The sequence below is a fragment of the Portunus trituberculatus genome, chromosome 48 (assembly GCF_017591435.1).
Source record: "Portunus trituberculatus isolate SZX2019 chromosome 48, ASM1759143v1, whole genome shotgun sequence".
NCBI classification, from domain to species: domain Eukaryota; kingdom Metazoa; phylum Arthropoda; class Malacostraca; order Decapoda; family Portunidae; genus Portunus; species Portunus trituberculatus.
The window spans coordinates 12,073,527-12,095,964 of NC_059302.1; the positions used below are offsets into that span (position 1 = coordinate 12,073,527).

Genomic DNA, 22,438 nt, shown 5'->3' on the forward strand with positions numbered 1-22,438 from the left:
AATGAGAAACATGTATGCTGGTGTGAGCGGAGTGTTGAACTAAGCCACTGCCTCCCTCCCCTGCAGCTGGATAGGTTCAAGGAGCCACCTGCTTTTGGACCCATGTGTGACATCCTGTGGTCTGACCCGCTAGAGGACTTTGGCAATGAGAAAAATGCGGAACACTTCTCACACAATTCTGTACGAGGTTGTTCATATTTCTATAGGTAAGTTCTCTGAGTTTTTTTTTTTTTTTTTTTTTTCTTCATATGAGGGTGTTTATATTTTATATTGACTAATCTTCAAGGTGGCTTTTTTTTTTTTTTTTTTTTTTTTTTTTTTTTTTTTTTTTACTTATGCATGTTATAGGTATATTGTCAATGATGGATGCTGCTTGTATAGTATATTAAAGGGAGGATGTTCATTATTTATACATAGGTATGTTTTTGAGACATCTTTCTTTGACTTCCACAGGTTACTACAGATAGTGTTGTCAAAGACGTATGGTCGTTTAGAATGTGGTAAAGGAAATTGTTTTGCAAGTTTCTATTTTTTTTTTTTTTTTTTTTTTTTTGCAGAGTAATGTTGATGATGCATGCGTGGTTCCCAATGTGTTATGTGCATATCACTAGTGGTATGCAAAGGCCTTCCAGGTGGTACACAACTACCTTCAGGATCATATGTGATTTTTAGTTAAATTGAATTAATTTATTTCTCAGAAAAATTATTATTGCCTTATGCATGATAATCTGCATCAATTAGCTTGTAGAGAAGAGACAGGTGCATCCATCACATTAAACTGAGTTGTGTTCCTTGTCATTAGTTCATTTGTGTATTCTATTTGTGAATACATTTGTATTTGCTGGAATTAAAATTTCTGGAACCAGGTAGTACGCGGGGACTGTGCGAGACCTTTAAGTGGTATTTGATCTAGAAAAGTTTGGGAACCACAAGTGTAGACCAACCCTTTAGGTAGTAAAGAGATTAGCCATAGAACATCTGACTTATGATGTCACTAAAATTTTGGATCGGGGCAGAGCAAACTTAGTATTGCTCAATACCTTTAAGTCTCATTTCCTCCATCTATCAACTTGACACAACCTTTCAGATAACTACCCTCTCTTCTTGAATGACACTGAACATCCTAGGTTTGTCCTTTACTTATTATCTAAATTGGAAACTTTACACATCTCTAGCTAAAGCAGCTTCTATGAAGTTAAGTGCTAAGAGATGTCTCGGCCAGATTTTATCCCCCTCCCCCTGTTTCTTGATTGCTAACTTTGCTAACTCATCTGTCCATGTATGGATTGTACTTCACATGTTTATCAGGGTTCCACTTGTCAGGGAGCACACTGTTACTCTACATCTGCCCGGTAATGTACCACCACTGGGTCAATGTAGTGGAACAATATGAGAACATGACATTTGACGGATTCTTTAGTAGATCAGAGGACTAATACTTAAGAGAAACTTAAACTAAAGGAAGAAGTACATTTACTCTAAATAACTCAACTTCTGACTAGGAATGTACCTACTGCAAAGTGGCTTTCTTAGTTTTAACTTTCTTTTCCTTCCAGCTATGCAGCTTGCTGTGACTTCTTACAAACCAACAATCTCCTGTCCATAATCAGAGCTCATGAAGCTCAAGATGCAGGGTGAGTAAGATAAGCAGGGATTCTGTTTTGTAGTGTTGCATCTTATTCATCTTATTCTTATGTTAAGTTTCCGGCATTGTCAACTCTCAATTAACATGAGGATTACATTCCTGGAGACCTCATGTTATTCAACCAATTTTCCCATAGAAAACAGTAGTAATAGAGGGGGGTGTTACATTCCTGGCTACTGAGGAAGTCTGCCTATTTTAGGGATTTTGTTACTCAAACCTTAAAAAAATGTTAATACATCAACAGGTCACTGAAACCATAAAAATGCACATTCTCACCTGCACAATTTTCTTGTCTTGGAAATTAGAAAATGATTAATTCATTGTGATTTGATGTATGTTTTATATGCCAGGAATATTATCTCATATTCATATATTTATTATTAATGCATTAACAAAATAAACCATGAGTATAATTTGGTGGTGGTTGGTAGCAGTGTATGTTTACCATCACCAGTTGTTTGAGACATGCAGTCCAGACCACACAGTCTCACTGTTCCACCATAGGCAACATGGGAAATTTTACAAAAAGAACCAGCCTTGTTACTGCTGCAGAGTATGATTTATTAATAGACTTGGTGAGTGAGCTAGGAAAAGTGCTTCTGAATAAAAGTACAGATGGCTGTATAGTGGCCTTAAGACAGGAGAGAATCACCACCTTTTCAACTGTGCAGACTATGGGAAGAGGACAGTCCACCAACTGTCTACATAATTGGGTACTTATCAAGTGATAAAGACATAAAACTCATCATATGCTCAGTAGAATTATAATAAAAAATATGGACGATGAAGATACAGTGATTGAAGCTGGTGGTGGCTGCGTTGTTGTTGTTCCTGGGTTTGGTTTCAGTTACAGTTTGTGTAAAGTAGGCTATTTGAATGATAACCTATGTATTTTTATGATTATAAAATCAATTAGTTCACAAAAAACTAATAATAATAGGTGTTTAGGAAAAATTTATGTGAAGGTAATGACGAAGACATGGGTCTTGGTTCACCTCATGGCGAAGGTAGGTAAATCCTGCGTGATAGTTACCTTCCAAAGCTGCAGAAAGGCAGAGTTCACTGTTAAGAATACTAATTTCTCCTGTATGATAATCTTCAACTGACAAAGGTGGTGGAAGGCATTGTTTAAGAATCTGTCTCAATGTGGTTTCCCAGAAGCACTGTGGGCACTTGACATCATTGATTTCAGTTAACCCACCTTAAATTGAATAAATGGCATTATTTAATTGTATCTCCTTAAATATCAAGTCATGTTGAATTGAAACCACGTTATCCAAACTTGCTTTAAATGAGAGTTGGCTATATTTGATCCTTTTCGTGTTTTCCTCAACTTTAGATTCCAGCACTGCTTTATCATCTTAGACATTTTAAGAAACAAACAACTGGAGCCTTTACATAATTCATACCTAAAAGGCATACGATAGTCAACACATAGCACATTATTTTAACATTTATGTTTCTAATTGTTTGTGTTGTATACTAATTCATGTCTTTTCTTTTTTCCAGGTATCGTATGTATCGTAAAAGCCAAACAACAGGATTTCCCTCCCTTATTACAATATTTTCTGCTCCAAATTACCTGGACGTGTACAACAACAAGGTGAGGATCAGCCACACTGCTTCTCTTGTTGTGTGCACTGGAGTGATTAAGGACCACGTTCTGACACACCCACTACTTTCAAAAGGCTTTGGTCAAAGTAATGGGTTTTTAAGGCTGTTTTTTTTACTGTCTTATTGACAGATAAACAAAATTTTTACATTATTTGCAGGAGAAACACTCTTGAGAATCTAGCTAATCATCTCTGTAGCCTTTGAAAATAGTCACGGTGATTGAGAGAACAGAGCATTTACGGACTGGAGCCTGTGTCATGCTAGCAGGGAATCCATGCGACAGTTTAAGTAATGACTGTGTGATTATATAATTTTGACAAAAATTATGGTTAAGTGAACAGTGATCACAAAGAAATACAGTATACATTGAAATGGCATGAAACTTTTAGAAAAAAGAACAATAGGAAAGTACCCAACTTCAGGAAGGCTAATTTCGAGGGCTTAAGGGAGTATTTACAAGGAGTCGCTTGGCAGGGAGAAGGGAGAGATAGTCAGGTAGAAGGAAGGCAGGAACAGAGAAGAGGGTGAGGTGCAAAGTCAGAGAGAGAGAGAGAGAGAGAGAGAGAGAGAGAGAGAGGCAGTGGGGGGAGCTGGATTAGAACATGGGAGGAATCCCAGTCAGCTGAGGGTTGGTGAGATTTATTCTGACTTTCTAAATAAAATACATGAGGGTCAGATAGCTAACCTTCCATATAAAACAATAAAATCACAAAGCAACGACCCTAGGTGGATGACAGACAGATTAAAGCGATGCATAGGGCAAAAAAGAAATATATATAAAAGGCTAAAGGCAGGAGGTGAGGCTTTAAGGCCACTATACCATGAATTAGTAAGAACATTTAAGAGGTTAATGAGGAAAGCTAAAAGTGAATATGAGTTGAGGGTAACCAGCCAAGCAAAGATGGACCCCAAGGGATTTTTTCAATTATATAAGACGAAAAGCAGAGAAGAAATAGGTCCCTTAAGGACAGCAAATGGGGAGATGGCTAGTTCTGCAGAAGAAATAGTAGAATTATGAACGAGTATTTTTTAACTGTCTTCACCCAGGAGAACACACAGGAAATCCCAGATAGTGAACAGATATTTAGGGCAGAGGATAGTGAAAAGCTGACAGATATTCATATAACTAAGGCAATGGTAGAACAGGAGATAGATAAACTAAAGAAATTCAAGTCACCAGGACCTGATGAAGTATACCCAAGGGTTCTAAAGGAATGCAAGGAAGTCGTCAGTTAGCCTTTAGCGACACTTTTTTAGGATGTCACTGGAGTCAGGTGAGGTACCTACAATGTGGAGAGAAGCTAATGTGATTCCCATATTTAAGAGAGGAGATAAAACCCTAACGTCTGATTACAGGCCTGTCAGGTTAACTTCAATTGTGGGTAAATTAATGGAATCAATAATAGCGAAAAACATTAGGGAACACCTAGACAAACATGGCTTGATAAATCAAACACAACATGAATTTATGAAGGGAAAGTCGTGTCTTACAAACTTGTTGAACTTTTATAGTAAGGTTTATGAGGCGGCAGGTAAAGGTGATAATTATGACATTCAAACTTAGATTTCAGTAAAGCCTTTGACTGGGTACCTCACCAGAGGCTCTTAAAAAGGTTAAAGCACACGGTATAGAGGGTAGAATATTAGGCTGGATTAAAGCGTGGTTAGACGACAGGCGACAAAGGGTAGTAATTAATGGATCTAATTCCGAGTGGGAAGAAGTAGTTAGTGGGGTGCCACAGGGCTCAGTTTTAGGGCCATTATTATTTCTAATATATATCAACAACTTGGATAGTGGAATTAATAGTGATATCAGTAAATTTGACGACACAAAGATAGGTAGATTAATTAGGTCCAATTTGGATGCCATTGCCTTGCAGACAGACTTGGATAGAATGAAAAAATGGACAGATAGATGGCAAATGCAGTTCAATATTAACAAGTGCAGGGTACTGAGCATAGGTAGAGATAATCCAAACAATAGGTACACGATAGATAATGAGGCACTGGGAGGTTCCAAGTATGAGAAAGATTTAGGAGTCATAGTTAGCTCCAATCTCGGTACAAGGAAGCAACGTATTGAGGCCAGGAATAAGGTGAATAGATTCATTTTTAGAAGTGTTAAAAGCAGGAGTCCTGAAGTTTTACTAAAATTATACTTGGCACTGGTCAGGCCACATCTTGACTATGCGGTACAATTCTGGTCCCCACATTATAGGAAGGATATAGCTTTGTTGGAGTCGGTGCAAAAGAGGATGACTAAAAAGATACAGGGAATGAGGGATATTCCTATGAAGAGAGACTGAAAAAACTCAATCTGCATTCCTTAGAGAAACATACGTTAAGAAGAGACCTGATAGAAGTATTTAAGTGGTATAAGGGTTTTAACAAAGGGGACATGAATTTAGTTCCTAGGATCATTAGTGGGAACAGAACCAGAAATAATAGGTTTGAATTTGAAAAATTCAGGTTTAGGAAAGAAATGGGAAGAAACTGGTTTTCAAACAGAGTGGTTGATGAGTGGAATGGTCTCAGTGGTCATGTAGTCAGAGCTGAGTCAATAGGGAGCTTTAAAAGAAGGTTAGATAAGTTCATGGATGAGGATGATAGATGGAATTAGGTAGCTTAAACACACAGGGACTGCCTCATGTAGGCCTGGCGGCCTCTTGCAGCTTCCCTCATTTCTTATGTTCTTAAGTGCAGTATGGAGAGAAAAGGACTGAAATGATGAAAGACTCTTGAATTTATGCATTTCCAAGTATCTGGACAAAACAATAGGGTTACTAGAGCAATTGTTCCGGCAAGAAGCTTGGAGTCACTATATATTTTCATGTTTCTTAAATCCCTTCCTCAGCTCTTGTTTTATATTGTATTAGTTTGCCACTAAGATAAAGTCCTCACTGCAAAGCATAGGTTACTACATTTACATAAGTTTTATGTTTTTCATTTTGAATGATAGGAAAAAATTTCTTCATATTAAAATAAAAGAAATACAGTATCACTATTCTTACAGGAGACTTTTATGGGAAGATTAAAATAGAGACATGAATATTAAAATGAATAAGATAAATAAAGTCCCATAACCCATTTCTAGAATAACTGATGTTTAACTCAAACACATTTGGAATTGGTATATGAATAAATAACTTCTTTGTTTATTTATATTATTTTTGTACAAGAGGGTCACTAGTCAAGGACAGAAAAAATGGCCACTGAAGATTCTAGACCCAAGGCAGACAGTTTATATAATATATTGCAGTACTAACTGCTTCAGTCTAAGGATATCTTGTTGTAGTTAATTATTTTATTGTCAGGAAAGATAATGATTTGAACAAGAATTTTCTTACTGAGGAAAACTGTCTCACAACTGAAAAAAAGCATTGCTCAGGGAAGGATTAGGTCAGTCTTTTACTTATAGATTGGTTTTATACTTGAGCATGGAAGCAAGACATGGATGATAAATGCAATGTAAATACAATAAAGAGTGTTCTGTATGTAGAAGCCTAATTATTATTGCTGTGAATGGAAATATGTAGTACAAATCTTTGCACCATATTGTTTTGCAATTTTCCATCTACATAGTGTATAATACTTCTCTCTGCTTGCTTCAGGCTGCCGTTTTGAAATATGAAAATAATGTGATGAACATCCGACAGTTCAACTGCTCCCCTCACCCTTACTGGCTGCCAAACTTTATGGATGTGTTCACCTGGTCACTACCATTTGTTGGAGAGAAGGGTATTATCCGATGAACACTTGTTTCCTCCTTACCTAACTCCTCGGCTGTATTATATAAGGCTTCAGTATTTATGCTTTCTCAAATGGAATCACTTAATCAGTTAAAACATTACTGCACACTTTTGCAAACACCAACAACAGGCTGACTCTATCCATTGATTTTCTGTATTAATTTTTCACTCATGTATGATGTGATTTATATCTTTTTCTTTCACCTTATTCTCTATCATTTAGATTTTTTTCTTATAATGATTTTGAATAGTGGAGCTCTTGAAAAGGGCACCATTAATGATACTTATATTCTATAACCAATTTTGTGCTAATCCTTCTGCTTCCAACTTAAAGCTTTCTGTAAGAATTATAAATACTTATTATTTGAATATAATTTGATGTAGAAATTAAGGTTTTAATTTGAAAATATAAACTTGGTTTATATTTTCTGTTACATGTATTTATCAGACTTCTTCATTGCATTTGATATTATGAAACTATTCTATTCAGTAACATTCTTACAAAATACAACTGATACCTTGCTATATTATCTCAGTTTTGGTTGTAGGAATCACAATATTAATGACTATCCAACAGCTAGTTATCATTTGAATAGTCGAGCAGTTTCTCAATGCATGATCACAACACATTGTTAAATACTATGTCCAAAATTTTATCAACTGGTTACATGCAGACTCATTTCTGCCTGCATAAAGGGATGCTTCTTGTGCACTCCTGAACGTAAGTAGTGGAGACACTGGGAGTGGTAGAGGCTTAGCACCTGTACCGGTTTCCTTTCAGTGACGGAGATGCTGGTAAACGTGCTCAACATCTGCTCTGACGACGAGCTCACGGATGGTGATGAGCCCATTGATGAAGGTAGGTGTCCTGCAGGGTCTGTTACCTGAACGAGGGGCTTGGCTTAGGCTCTTGAAGTCTCGGAACCTTAAACTGCGGGACATGTTAGTAGGATGTTTACAGTTACAATGAATTGCAATACCCAAATGTAGATTTAAGTAAGGAAAAATTAGCTGCTAAACTTTATCCTCAGGTGAAGAACTTTTTTATTTAGAGATTTCTCAGTTTTGATGTGATTGTTGGACATGGAACTTCACCCCAGTCTGATTGCTGCACCAGACATAGAGGAGGTAGGGTAAGAGTAAAAAGACAATACAGATATATTGTACTTAGGGATTTTTGAACTCAATTTTCCTTCACTTGCAGCTGTAGTGTAGGATGAATCTTTGCCTCATTTACTGGTAACAAATTAATTTTTGTATGTGAAATTAAGTTTTTGTTACAGATTTTTTCTCTTTAAAATTTAGAACTTTGTAATCAAAGGTTTTGATCTTAATGAAAATGACACCATTGCACACCTGCACATTTCACACTCCACACTTCATAACACACTCCTTGACCTGCTTTGAGATGAATCTATGTACATGTCTTTTCTATCCTGAAACATGGAGGTGCAGGGTACTTTTCCCTCTCCAGGAATCCTTAGTGTTGTCCAAGGCAACTATGAGGGAGGAGGGTGGAGACCAGGAACTCTTACCCTTGAATCTTAACATTCCCATAAAACAAGAATGGAGGAATCTTAATATTTTCTTTTTGTTTTAGATACTCTTGCAAAAATTGTTAATGTTAGCTGTCATTTACATTATTGGAAGGAACTTTAGCAGACAAACTCAGTCCTTATGTAAACAAAAGTAAATCTGACTCAGTTTACTGAAGATACCTGTTTTGTGTTCAATGAAATGTTGGAAGTTAACACTGCACACCAATCATGTTTAATTGCACAGACATTTGAACATTCACACAATTCACAAAAAATCAATGTGAAAAAAAATATAAGAAGTCAGTTTCAGGTAATACTATACCTAATGCACACAAGTTCAGTGTTAAAAATATTTTCATAGAATATATAAATCTACTCCAGTGAAGCTGTCTTAGCCTATCAAATATTTCTTTTTTAGTCACCAGAGTTTCCTGCACCCACACAGAACAGTCACCAGAACAGTTACATGGTACTATTTTCTTCTTTAATTAGACACTGCAAAGATGTTATTTTCTTGATGCTTCACTACACCAACCCTTGAGAGGGAGCCATGCACCTCCACCTTATACCAAATGTCACGCTTGTCTCTGAAACACTTCAATGCACTCACTACATTTGCCACACTGATTTGTAAATATTTAGTCTAAAGTAGTTATTGGACAATTAAGATCTAAAGGCAAGATCCCATGAATGTTATGTTATTTCTTGTAAATTACAAGTTGGTAAAAACACACACACACACACACACACACACACACACACACACACACACACACACACACACACACACACACACACACACACACACACACACTTGCACGGCACTCATAAGCACAAATGTGGAACTCTTGATGGCCTGTGATAAATCCTGTGCCATTGTGTTGAGAGCATGCCTGGTGGAGGAAAAGCTGCACCCTAGGCTGTGTTTGATGCCTCACACCCAGGTTGCTGCTGCATGACCCTCACTCACCTGGCACTGAGGGCCGACTATTCTTCCTGGTCAGGGTGTGTTAGGAAAGAACAGGGAACTCAAATAGGTCCTTTTTCATAACTAACTTGCTTTCTGGATGCTCAAACAGGTGTATCATGATTCTCTTGCTTTTTATGGGTGTTTTTCTCTTGGTCAGGATGTGTCATGAAGATGGAAGGATAAGGAGGTGGTTACAGCTGTTAGTGTGAACAAATTTAAAGAGAAGTTTGCTAACTGTAGATACAGAGACAGGACAAATGAGCTTTAGCTCAGACCTTGTACAATACAACTAGGTAAATACACACACACAGCAGAAAGTATGCACAAATTTAAGGAAAAATTGGATAAAATTTGATATGGTAGCACATCACTATGAGCCTTGCTTGAATCCTGCAATAACCAACTTGGTAAACACACACACACATATAGAATGGGACAGAACTTGCTTATATTGGAAAGAATGGGGAACTTACTTTATGATAAAAAGTATCCTCAAAAAAGTCACCTCACACTTACACCATCATAACAAGAAACTTTCCCCCGACACGTGTAGGATTGGTGAGCAATTTGCTGGAAACACAAAGCAGCAAGAAAGTCTGCACATAGTTGCTTAGATTTAATCTTGGTGCTCCTCCTGCAGACATCAGCTGGCTGCTTTGCAGCAGATACATTACCAGTGTGTTTCTGCTTCCTGTAGTGCTCTTACTATGCCAGGCGAGAAATGTGCTGGTTGAAATTAACATTTGTGGTCATTCTAGAGTCTTAATCTATATTAGGAGACCAGACCTCCTTACAACTAATCTTTGTCAGAATTCATGTTTTGTGATTGGGACATGAATCTTTAGGCATAGGTCTTGTATTACAATGGAGCTTAATAGTTTCATTTGGTTTAGCTAGTTTGGCAGATTTATTTAGAGTCAGAGTTTCATGAACCAGTGAATGCCTTGATCAGGATTTTTGGGAGAAGAAGGTGTAAGTTTTCATGTTTGTTTATCAGACAGATGCCTCTTTAGTGTTAAGTCTAACTCAATAACTTTCAAAATGATTTTTCTGAATACCTTTATGCTTGTAGACCATTATAATATTAGTGCAAATATATGGACTCAATAACATCATTGAAATCATTGCCATTCTTTTATAACTAAATCACTAATTACCACTTATGAACTAAATGCAGATAATCATGATCTAAAACATAGTCCTTGAGTATAAAAATGCTAACACACATACATACTAGTTATTCTTTCCTCTTCTTTTTTTTAAATATTCTGTGTATGTAATGGAGTTTTCTTTCCATGTTGAGATTGGTTCAGCATACATAGCCATCATGGTTCATAATATATAATACTAGTCTGCATGCCAATAGTGGAAATCAACATGACTACCATTGTGTGAATAAGGATATTGCTAGTGAGGATTTTGTATATACACATCTTCATGTTATGACTCTTACATTCTTCACAGCTGCTGCAATTCTCTATAAACTTTTGCATGCCCCCTTTCTCCTAGGTGAGGGAGATACTCTGCAGTTGCTGGCAAATATTGTTTCCAAGCATATATATATATATATTTTTTTTTAGATATCTATCTACTCTTAATTACTAATTGGTTTACTTCCATATTGTTTTTACTGAGACTGCCATAGTGTTTCATGATTGTTGGCCACTCAGTGAGCCTGCTGTGTTACTAATATTGGCACAATTATTCAACCTTATGATTGTGGCTTCAAATGGAAGATAATGGAATTCTTCATACCTTCATGTCCTAAGTGTTTACCAGTCTTTTCTATTTTCTTTTTGTTCTCATGAATGGTGAAGGGGATGATGGTAAGACTCCATATTAGTGTCCAAAGGCTGTAGTCTCACTGTAGAAGTACTATGTGGCCTGTTTATGACAATTCTGGCTTAAACTTATTTTTCCTTTGATTTCATTATTGTGGCAATGATTGATTTTAAGAAATTGCCTCAAGTATGTAAAAGAGAAATTACAATTGTGTTTCCAAAAGTTGATCACACAGGCCAACATAGTTCAGGATAAACTAGCTAGATGTACCTTAGTATCTGATAGTGGCAAGTTGGGTGGGAGTTGCCCTCCTATGCCAGCACTGCTGTACACTGTGTGATGTACTGGTGGTCATATGCCTGGCCCTGGGCTCAAGGCCCCACACCCTGCCCTACACTGTCAACTTCTCCCTACACATGTACTGCTGCACTCACAACCTGTATTAAAGGAACAGTATAACACCAAACCCTTTATTGTTACTGGTGTAGAAACTTGCACCAAAGGTCTTAGATCCCAAGAATACTGTTAGTTTTGTAGTAAACTGAAGTTGCTGGAAGTATTTAGTGGCATTAAAAGAAATTACCTTGAAAGTTGATTTTGTCACAATATTTTCAGAGAAATATTGTACTGGTTTTTACATATCAGCTAGGATAGAACAATACTGAACTTAAAAAAGAAAAAATACTGTCGGGAGCATTTTTTTTTAAGCTCAGTGATGTGAACCTACTATACTAGCTGGCTATCCCTACTGGGATAAAGGCACTATGGCAGTTTAAGACAAATTCAGTACTTGGTAATTCCTTTCAGTATTTCAACTCCTGAAGACAAATGATTCAAACCTGTCCAGATGTCTTGTACAAGGATGAGGTTTCCTACTCAATTAACCAGTGTTTTGGGCAGCTTGTACAGGGGAGTGACCAATGAATATTTCGGGCCAGTTTAGATGACATGCAGCCATTTCTTTTGGCCTGTGAAATTCATCTTCTACAAGTGTCCATCATAATAATCCATTGGAGTCATGTCTCGTTTTGTAACTTTATGTACCATAAACAACTGCAATCATCCTTAGGTAGCATATCAATAAGGCTAATTATCTTGTATTTGATACAAAATTAGTCCATATTATACACCACCTAAGATGGTTGTTTATGTTACACTTAGATGCCATGTCTTGCCTGTATATGGAAAATTTGACCACTTAGACTCTTAATATCACTGAGTGCTTGTTTGGAATGATTGATGCATGCTGACTGGAAATGGCTGGTTGTCAGGTTTCTAATTTTTTGTTGGATTTGTTCTCATAGGGGGACGAAGCACATCTCATATCATGCAGTTTTTTGACCATGAGTTGTGAAGCCTCAGTATGGAATAGAGTGCCAGCTCAGCAATCCAATTTGATAGAACTCAAAAACATTCTTGAGTCACTGACTCATTAAATCCTCCAGTTGTGACAAAAAAAGCTGAGGCTTCAGAATGATGATCTTGGTCACACAGCACTATGGTCTCTATTCCAGTAATACCTTGGGTTTATTGTTGATTTCATTCGTACTGTCTCCAGTATCTTTTTTATCTAGTATTTCCTTTTCTTTCCATTTCCTGTGGCTTGCGTGCTCATAAAACCCAACAAAATCCTGCTTATCTTCTTGGACCTTAATACTTGTTGATACTATTGTGGCAAACCTTGCAAGCAACAACAGTGCTAATTGTGCCGGGTAAGTCAAGCACCAGGCATGGAGCAAGTAAGGAGAGTGCATGCCAGTCTGGAGTGCCTTGGACGTGGTTTACTTTCATGCATGTTCGCCTTTTTATTTTCCTTTCCTCCTTATTTCGGTTTATTCAATCTACATTCCATCATGACTGACTCCAATAGGTATTTTTATTCTAAATAACTAAAAAAGAAAGGCTACCATATTAACTGTCAATAGAAATGAGAGTTTGAATGCTAATCACATCAGCTAACCAGCAATGCAGGTCCTGCTATGTTCAGAGCTAAGTTTGTGCTTGAAGTTGTGATTATCAATGATGCTTTTCAAACTTAGTGGAGTAGGTGAAATGGCTAGTTGTGAGTGGCTGAGCTGTTGACAGTGATTCTCTTTTGATAGGTCACTATGGCTGGCAGTCCCAAACCAAACAATTGATTACCACAATAATTGTAGTTCTAGACCATGCTTGTGTCCATGCATTGTGATGAATTAAGTCATGCATTTAGATGGAGAAGTCATTGTTCAAAACATTCTAGTTATTTACAATACATGTTTTCCTTTGGTTAAATTTTTTTTCAAAATTTATATGGAAACATGAAAGAAGAATTTTTGGATAAAGAACAAAATAAATAATTGCCTGGGAAATGTAATTAATTCTGTGAGCCTTAAACAGAACTCCCTTAAGACTCCTTTTTTCTTGATATACTGGTCAGAAAAAGAGTCTTGTCCCAGTGCTCTTGAAGGCTCCACACTTGCTGTAGCAATGGGTGACTTAGCCATAGTATGAATTGCACTCAGGATTCTAGAAGTGCTGCTATTCCTAGTATTTTTGACAGGTCCATAGCCTATAAATAGTAAAGAGAAGATTTCTTTCATTTCACACATGTAAGTAACAGAAGTGACAGAAATCTCCTGGTGATCCTGTGTCATCACAATTATGACTATGGCATTGACTGGATGCCAGAGTTATTGTATGAAGTGTTCACCTGTATGTGTTGTCTTGCTACTGATGTTGTCTCTGGGGCTTTCTCTAGTCTAGGATTAGGGAACCTTAATGAACCCCAGCTAACACTACCATTATATATATATATATATATATATATATATATATATATATATATATATATATATATATATATATATATATATATATATATATATATACACACACACACACACACATACACACACATTTTTTGGTGGGTTTGCCATAAGTTGGAATATCAAAATGTTCACTCAAGCACAGAAATATACAGATACAGGAGTTATGTGTAGGTGTGAAGATAGGAACAAACATGGTAGGAAGTTACTAAACCCCACATAGTGATGACAATCTTTTTTTTTTAACTAGCAGTTTTGCAATGGCTCCCAGTGTTTTGTATTCAGTCTATTTCTGTACTGAAGGTAATCTGTGGGTTTGCATTACATGAGGTGATTAATTTAATTAAAACAATAATATGCAGTGTAACTTCATACACCTACCATACATGAGGAATATTGGGATGCAAGTCTTCTGGTAATAGAAGTCACTGTATTGATTATTCAATTTGGGACCAAATAAGCATAGAATAATATTATTTCTTGAAGTGCAATTTAGTACTAGAAGAGGGAGATAGTAATTTGTGATAAGCATACTTATATTTTATTCTGGCCCTTTTATTGGTCTTCTCTAGTTAGTGTTATTATTTTATATCAGGTACATATTGAGAATGTTTGAGAAGTGCATCTAGATATTCAAGTAGATTTTCAAGAATTACACAGATCAGGTCAGCATAAGGATGAAGTTACCACGAGTACTGTTCTGTCCCTTGATCACAGACTTGGGTCACCAGACTCTTGGTTCAGTGATACAGTGGAAAAGAAAGGCATCCCAACAGTCTGTGTATGCATGTGACCACTGCATAAAGTGACATTTTACCCTATCAGCAGTTTTCCCACAATTTATTACTTAATGACTATTGGAGTAGAATACACAATCTATAAGTTGTAGGTGAAGTCAGTGTTCCCTACAATAACAAGTGATTAGCATCAGGTTTCTACATGGTGGGAGTGATATGTAGGGCTTCCATAAGGGCTTTGCGCATGGAATTCTAGACTAGGGAAAGCCCTAGCTGTCAGTCTGTGTTGCGTTCATGGTAGGGTGGTAATCAGTGTGACACAAGCTAACAGTGTTGATTGATATGTAAGTCCTTTAGGGATGCTAGAGTGAATAGAGTATATTCACTTAAGACCTCTGGTTAAAGAAATTGTATATGGAAATTGCACTCTGATAAATCGGTTCTCAACTTGAAAAGAACAAGTAAAAAAGCTTAGAGGCCTAGTTTCCTTATTAGGGCTTGAGCTTTTATTATAAATCTCACGTCAAAGTTAAGGATATCTTGTTCAGTTATTTTCTGCCATTATGAGAAATGGGAGGTTAGAGAATAGAATTAGGACTTGACTCATTATTCAGTGTTGTGTTCCTGATTACCAACAGAGAAAGGAGCCATGCGGAAGGAGGTCATCCGAAACAAGATTCGTGCTATTGGCAAGATGGCTCGTGTATTCTCAGTCCTAAGGTAATCCTTCCACCATTGTTGTCAGATCACTCACCTCAGTACAAAGCAACACCAATTTTGAGTAGCAAGATGCTTATTTTTATAAGTTTTGTATTTTTTATTTGACATTGTGTTAAAACAGTCTTGGTTGATCCTGAACACAGAGAGGAAAGTGAGAGTGTGCTACAGCTGAAGGGCCTCACGCCTACTGGTGCTCTCCCACTTGGAGCCTTGTCTGGAGGAAAGGCATCTCTTAAAAATGGTGAGTCAGTCTGTGCACCTCAGATATCTTATTACCACAGATGCTGCACATGTTCATCTTTTTTTCCTTTTATGTAAGCACAAGTCAAGAACAGAAAAGAGCAAAACAAAAATAGACCCACTTATAGTGCCAGTTCCCAAAGAAAGGTAAAAAGATTGTCCAGAATTAGAGGATAAATGTTTGAAAAACTTGCCTCTCAAAAGAATTTGTCATTAGAAGCAGAACATTTAAAAGCTGGCAAGGAATTCCAAAGTTTTCCAGTCACAGATTTTTATATTGCCAGCATTTGAAGCCCTTGACCAGTTTCTTATTGAATTTTTTATTGAATTAGCTTTTAAATGTAGTATGTATATTTTTAACTGCACTCTATGATGTGGTGTTAATGTTGTAACAAGCTCATTGCTTGTGATAGTATATTCAGCTTTCAAAGCACCCAGATATGTAAGTATATCTCAAACTTCAGGTGTTTTCTTTGTTGTCTTCTTCCCTGGAATATTGTGTTTCCTTAATGGTGCTTTATTTTCATATTTTCATGATCTGTATTACTATTTTCTTTCATGCATATTTTTTTTCAGAAACTTCTTAAATGTATATCACTTCTTCAAATTTTATGAAATCCAGCAGTGCACATTTGGCTCTGAACCATAATAAATAGATATAGATAGTCTGTGTGTATGTTTTCATTGCTGAGGGCAAAGATAGTGTTTTGATGGATCACATCTTGAAACAGTTACTTAAGTCATTGCTGTTGGGAGGATATTGCAATGTTTAGGCGTACAATTCAGATGCAAGTAACATCTCTCTTATAAGAAAACAGAAAACACCGGTTGATTTTATCAGTTTGAGAAAATCTAAGGTTCATCAATGTTCAAGTTACAAATTAGAGGCTTCATTGTATTTATCTTCATCACAGAAAAATATGAATTTCTTTGTTAATCATATAAGAGACTGATGACTTAGTTTGTTAAGGAGAAAACCATATTAGTTGTAGAAGAAACTAGAAATTCATTTGTTGGTTATTGAAGCAATGACTAACCTCCACCTTATCCCTGTTGCAGCTATGGCTGGCTTCTCTCCTAACCACAAGATCACATCCTTTGCGGAGGCCAAGGGTCTGGACGCCATGAATGAGCGCATGCCCCCCAGGAAGGATGCCCCTGCCATCCCTCAGCCTGTGGCGTCATCACCGTCAGCTGCGGACGAAGCAGAAAAATCCAATTCCTCCAACACAGCACCCAACACCCACTTGTGAAACCCACAGCCTCAGGTGGCTATCAGTAATTAGAACATTGTTAATATTTATATTACTACTGTAAGGAAAACCATGTGGTCATTATACTCTTAGTATTTCTCTTAAATTCACATCATTATATTTTCCCCTTTAGTGCTTCAATGCATTAGGAATTCCTCAAAAAAGAGTATATATATATATATATATATATATATATATATATATATATATATATATATATATATATATATATATATATATATATATATATATATATATATATAATAGTTCTAATGTTTTTCTTCCAGACTGAGTTGGGAAATTAATGGAACTATTTGATTGTAATAAATAACTGAAGTAAAGTTTTGTACATGAATAATTTCCTTTCTGTTAAGTTGATATATCTGTGATCACAGCCATGGATCACTCTGGGTGTATTACAGTAAGACATTGATACAGCACTTCAAAGTTGGCTTTTGAATTAGGTTCCTCCACCCACAAAATATAACTGTAATTTGTTAACATTTCAATAAAACATTAACTAGATGAAATACACCAGATTGTAGTCCAGTTAAAAGGACAACCTCTTCAAATACTTCAGTGATTTTAATAGAAGATTTGTTACAGTTCTTTGGAAAGAATGCTGCTCTTAAAATTTATCCTTGAGCTGCAGAACACCAGTGTTGTGGTGAGCAGTGCACTTTATCCCTCATGTTTGTTCACAGTGACTTCATATTTGTCGTTATCTGAAACAATTACTGTTATTATGCTGTAGAGCTTTTCAGTTTCCCGTTTTGAATAATTTCATAATGGGTAAAACTATTCAGCAGTTTAGTCTAACAATGCCAAATGTTAATGTCTTACTGTAAATCTTGTAAATATCAGAGAGTACAATTAATAATATATGTGTGAATACTCAATTATCTTGACTCAATTAATGTTTTGGCTGAGTGTCAAGTGTAGGCACAAGTTCAACACACTGAACCACTAGAGCCATCCGGCAGTCACTAGTTGTGGTTTTCCTTAGGCTGGTCAGACAGCTGTTCCACACTCTGCACACATTGCTGTGTTCAGACAAGTCTGAAATGGAGAACAATAGAACATTACTTTGTGTATCCATTTGAATTTGCACCTTTGATCTATTTTGTTGCCATGAGTAGATTCCTTCCTTAGATTGATTTATGGACATTGTGTATCTTGCAGCTTTGATCATTCCCTGTGCTTCACAAGCTGTACTTTTGTAGCATTCATCATCCCCATGCTTCATGAATTATAGTGTATAATTTGCCTGTTTCTATATTTTTATATAAAAATTAAGGTTTCTTCCCCTACTGTCTTTACCTGCTGTAGTCCTCATATGGAATTGTGACAGAGCTCCACATCCTTTATGTGCCAAAATTTCCCTTCTAGTAGTTTGTGTATTTTCCCTTTGAAGTTTGAAATATTTAGTGATCAGAAAATTCTTACACCAGGGTCTCGTTATATGCGACTTAAAAATATGTTAATTTATGCATAACTAAGTAAACTAATTGTGACAACAGTTCTTTGCTTTGGAGAAAATTCTGTTCTTGTGCAATTTGTGAAGAAATCAACAATATTCAGCAGAGAGAGAGAGAGAGAGAGAGAGAGTGGATGTGGGTGATGAGGCAGGTCAGCACAAAGTACTTAATCATGTCACACCCATGTTATTGTATTGATGCAAATGTACTTCCTTGGCACATTGGAATTTATTTAACTAAAATAGTACAGGATTCACTAGGTTTACATGTAATGGAATGAACATAACTGAGACAGCACCCTTGATCAGATCACACAGACAGAATTTGTTACTTGTCCCTTCCACTCCACTGCCAGACTCCCCTCCCCCCCAACACACACATGCCACTGTTTCACATGGATAAGTATGCATTTTGCATTGTTGACTACAGCTGTGGTATGGATAATGTTGAGATTCCTAGGTTCCAAGGCATCTTAGCCTAGCAGAGAACTGTTGGTTCAGCAGAACACAGATGAACTGCTTGGATTTCAGAAATTAGAAATTGTCTGCAGACCAATAGTTGGTGAGGAAGTTTCTGCTGAAGCCAGTGCCACATCTTTGCTGAGTCCGTCAGTTATTACTTGTTAAGTGTGCTGATTATTTAAATTTCTCAGTTTTTACTTCTTTATTCTTGTGATGCAACTGGCTTTTGTGTTCTCAGTAAAAAATCATTAGTATGAATATTTATGGAATTAAAAATCATAGTTATGAAATTTTAATTTCCATAATAGATATAGATATGCTAGACATATATAATAAATGCAAATTCTCAAGATATGAAGCTTTTGCACATCATTGTGTCAAATATAACAAGATGCTGGTGTAGCTGTGATTCAAATGAAAGGCAATAGATCATAGAATCAAATTCAATACTGCATACAAAATGTGTGACAAGGAAGGCAACAAGAGAATATTTATGATCAGCTTAAGGATCCAAATATACAATGCATGTTAATATGACTGCTAAAGAAACATTAGAGGATGTCTGCACTTCAGCATCAAATAGTGAAAAAAAAAAAAAAAAAAAAAAATGAAATAGCAAAATGTGGTGCTTCAAACAGAACAAACAGATTAAAGTCATGCTCACTGTGTGTGATACGTCAGCCATGTCCACCAATGCTTGTATTACTCCTGTCATTCCTGTTTACTATCATTAATCTTACAGTTACATTAGATTCTTTCTTCATCACTTATTTTTGAGTAAAAAAAAATAATCAAATAGTGTACTTAGGTTGTGTCATCCAAGGTGAAATAGACCATGGTTATTTTATGTCATGATTTGGAAATTCTATTTCCTAGGATTCTTGTATTTATCCAGTAAGATTAAGTGTTTCTCCCTGTCCTATTTCATAGCTCTGTTAATGATGTGAATGGCCAGAGGAATGATGACACCTGTCCACACTGAGCAAGGATGTTCAGCCAACTCTTGCATTTCCCCATGGAGTGCAGAAAGTGTTGAGTATTATGTTGCCTCAGAAACACCGTGATGAGATTGATTTTGTTCACCACATTCTACTTGTTCATTTTTTTCACAGTCAAATACTCAAGTGTAGACATTCCCAATGTCATTATTTCGCATTTCATTAAAGTTTTGTTTTTGAGATGTGTATCCAAAAGAAGAGCATACAGTATTAAGCCTCATGTCATTGTCAATAGTGATGAGTGTCACTACATCAGACAGTGTCCATTGCTTCATGATCTTTTGATTGGCCTGCATGCATATCACCTGAGGAAAGACTTGACTTACAACTCAGTAGTAGCCTCCCTTACTCATATTTAGGATCACTTCAGAACTGCATTTTTCTTGAATTGTTTGGTGGTGTGCTGAAACAAACATTGACAGTAACAATATTCCAGTACTATCTAAATAGAATTTTTCTCTCTCTCCTCTATTATGTAATATAGTATTTATGAATAAAACTGAGCAATGATAAAAATTTAAAAGATAGGTTTTATTTGGTGGGAAGCAATGGTTATTTGGAAAAAGTGAGGGAGGAAACTTGAATTGTAGCACCTGTGCAAGGTGTGTCTGAGGAACTGTTGATGGATATTGTAGTTATACCTTGAAGGGTTTCTAAGAGGGAGCAAGACATCAGAAATACAAATAATTCATGCCAGGTTGTGAAGAAAAATCATTAATACAATTTTTTGAAATGATTTTTAGAAGTACAAATTTTCAAATAGAAATATTTTCATTTGGAATATTCTTGAGGTAGAAGAGGTGGAATCTGTTTTTGGAAGAAACACCTAGAGTCTTGAAAGTCAGTGGTATAGAAATGGTCATGGAGACAGAACATCAGACTTTGCTGAAATCCTGTTCTCTTTATCTATTTGAATAACATACATCACCTAAACCTTTTTTTTTTTTTTTTTTTTTTTTTCCTTTTAATTTGTCTGAATTGAAGGTATGAAATGGTGAATGATTGAGTGTGAGACTGAGATATGCACACTTTGGAAGCAACAGAAGTAGCAATTGATGGCAAGAATAGGAAAGGTAAGATGGATAACTTCAGGATTTTGCATTTTCTTGATTCTCTAAGTCATTAGAATTGATTAGAAATTTTAATCAACTTGTAAGTTACTTTGAAATGTAAATTGTGAACAAGACACTGAAAAAAATGTGTGCTGCTTTAAAAAAAAACAGCATATCTTAATAGATGTAGGATATAAACTCTAAGAGAATAATCAATTCGGTAATACTTGAAAGAATTTGTAATTATGTATAAATAACTATCATCAAATTTAAAGTGTGCCACATTTTACAAAATGTCAAAATTCTGGAAATTTGATCAGACAAAGCTGATGGAAGCATATTGCAGATAACAAGAAAAAACTAAACTTTTAGCTGCAGTTTTTGTCCACAACTGCTAACATCCTCTTTCTGAAGCTTCTGTGTACTTTTTGCAACAGGTGTTTAAAACAATACAGAGTTTACACCTGACAAATATCCATTCTTTAACCCTTAAACAGAAACACCCAATTTCACTCACACTAATTATATTCTGACTCCATTTGGACCCAAAACAAAAATATTGAAAAAGTTCATATATATATATATATATATATATATATATATATATATATATATATATATATATATATATATATATATATATATATATATATATATATATATATATATATATATATATATATATATATATATATATATATATATATATATATATATATATATATATATATATATATATATATATATATATATATATATATATATATATATATATATATATATATATATATATATATATATATATATATTGATCATCTTTCCTGAGTTGCACCTGATCAGATTTGAAAAAGAAAACATCTTGTAGAACTATGAAAGTAATAACATAAAAATTTATGTTCATATTTTGTTTACATGATTTATTTTTAAAAATATTGGAAAAAATAATGACTTTGCCATATAGCGTATAAATAAGATTTCTTTGGAAAGAAAAGTAAGAAATTTGAATATTGTCAAACTAACATAGTTGCTCTTTTTATGAAATAGTGTATAATTCCTTATTTGCTTCCCAGTTGTGGTGCTCTGACCAAATGAAAATTTTTTGGTTCTCATTTTGATAAATAAACAGGTAAATAAACCATGATAAATTTTGTTTGAAGATATTACTAAAACTAATATTTCAGAATTACTTATAATTGTATGCTCTCCATCACAATTGTGGTGCTCTCAGCAAAAGAAAGGCGATTCTTGAAAGTGATTTTCTAAAAATAACCAAGTCAGCTGTGATTGGCTAATAGGCTTCAGTGAATGTTATTTGACCAGTGAGATCTATAGTTTCCTCAGCCAACAGCTGCTGTATTCTCTCATCAGACAATCCACAGGGATGCCACATGTCAAAT

The 22,438-nt window shown here is 35.6% G+C and overlaps 1 protein-coding gene across 7 annotated transcripts in view; it reads left to right on the forward strand.

The window, feature by feature from the left end:
* LOC123498838 (serine/threonine-protein phosphatase 2B catalytic subunit 3-like) overlaps positions 1-22,438 on the forward strand; it is a 221,321-nt gene that overhangs the window by 190,003 nt on the left and 8,880 nt on the right. Inside the window, exons 6-15 of one of the 7 annotated variants that reach the window (XR_006672808.1) lie at positions 67-206; positions 1,557-1,634; positions 3,155-3,248; positions 6,871-6,997; positions 7,790-7,867; positions 12,987-13,010; positions 15,478-15,559; positions 15,703-15,800; positions 16,859-17,067; positions 19,922-20,022. Coding sequence is in view for 6 of the 7 variants with exons in the window: in XM_045246302.1 (XP_045102237.1) it covers positions 67-206; positions 1,557-1,634; positions 3,155-3,248; positions 6,871-6,997; positions 7,790-7,867; positions 12,987-13,010; positions 15,478-15,559; positions 15,703-15,800; positions 16,859-17,052 (915 nt within the window). In the remaining variant the exon portion in view is untranslated. Of the gene's footprint in view, positions 1-66; positions 207-1,556; positions 1,635-3,154; positions 3,249-6,870; positions 6,998-7,789; positions 7,868-11,333; positions 11,343-12,986; positions 13,011-15,477; positions 15,560-15,702; positions 15,801-16,858; positions 17,068-17,339; positions 18,561-19,921; positions 21,510-22,438 lie in introns of those variants that run through there. The other 6 variants (XM_045246302.1, XM_045246303.1, XM_045246305.1 and 3 more) reach the window with 6 other exon arrangements.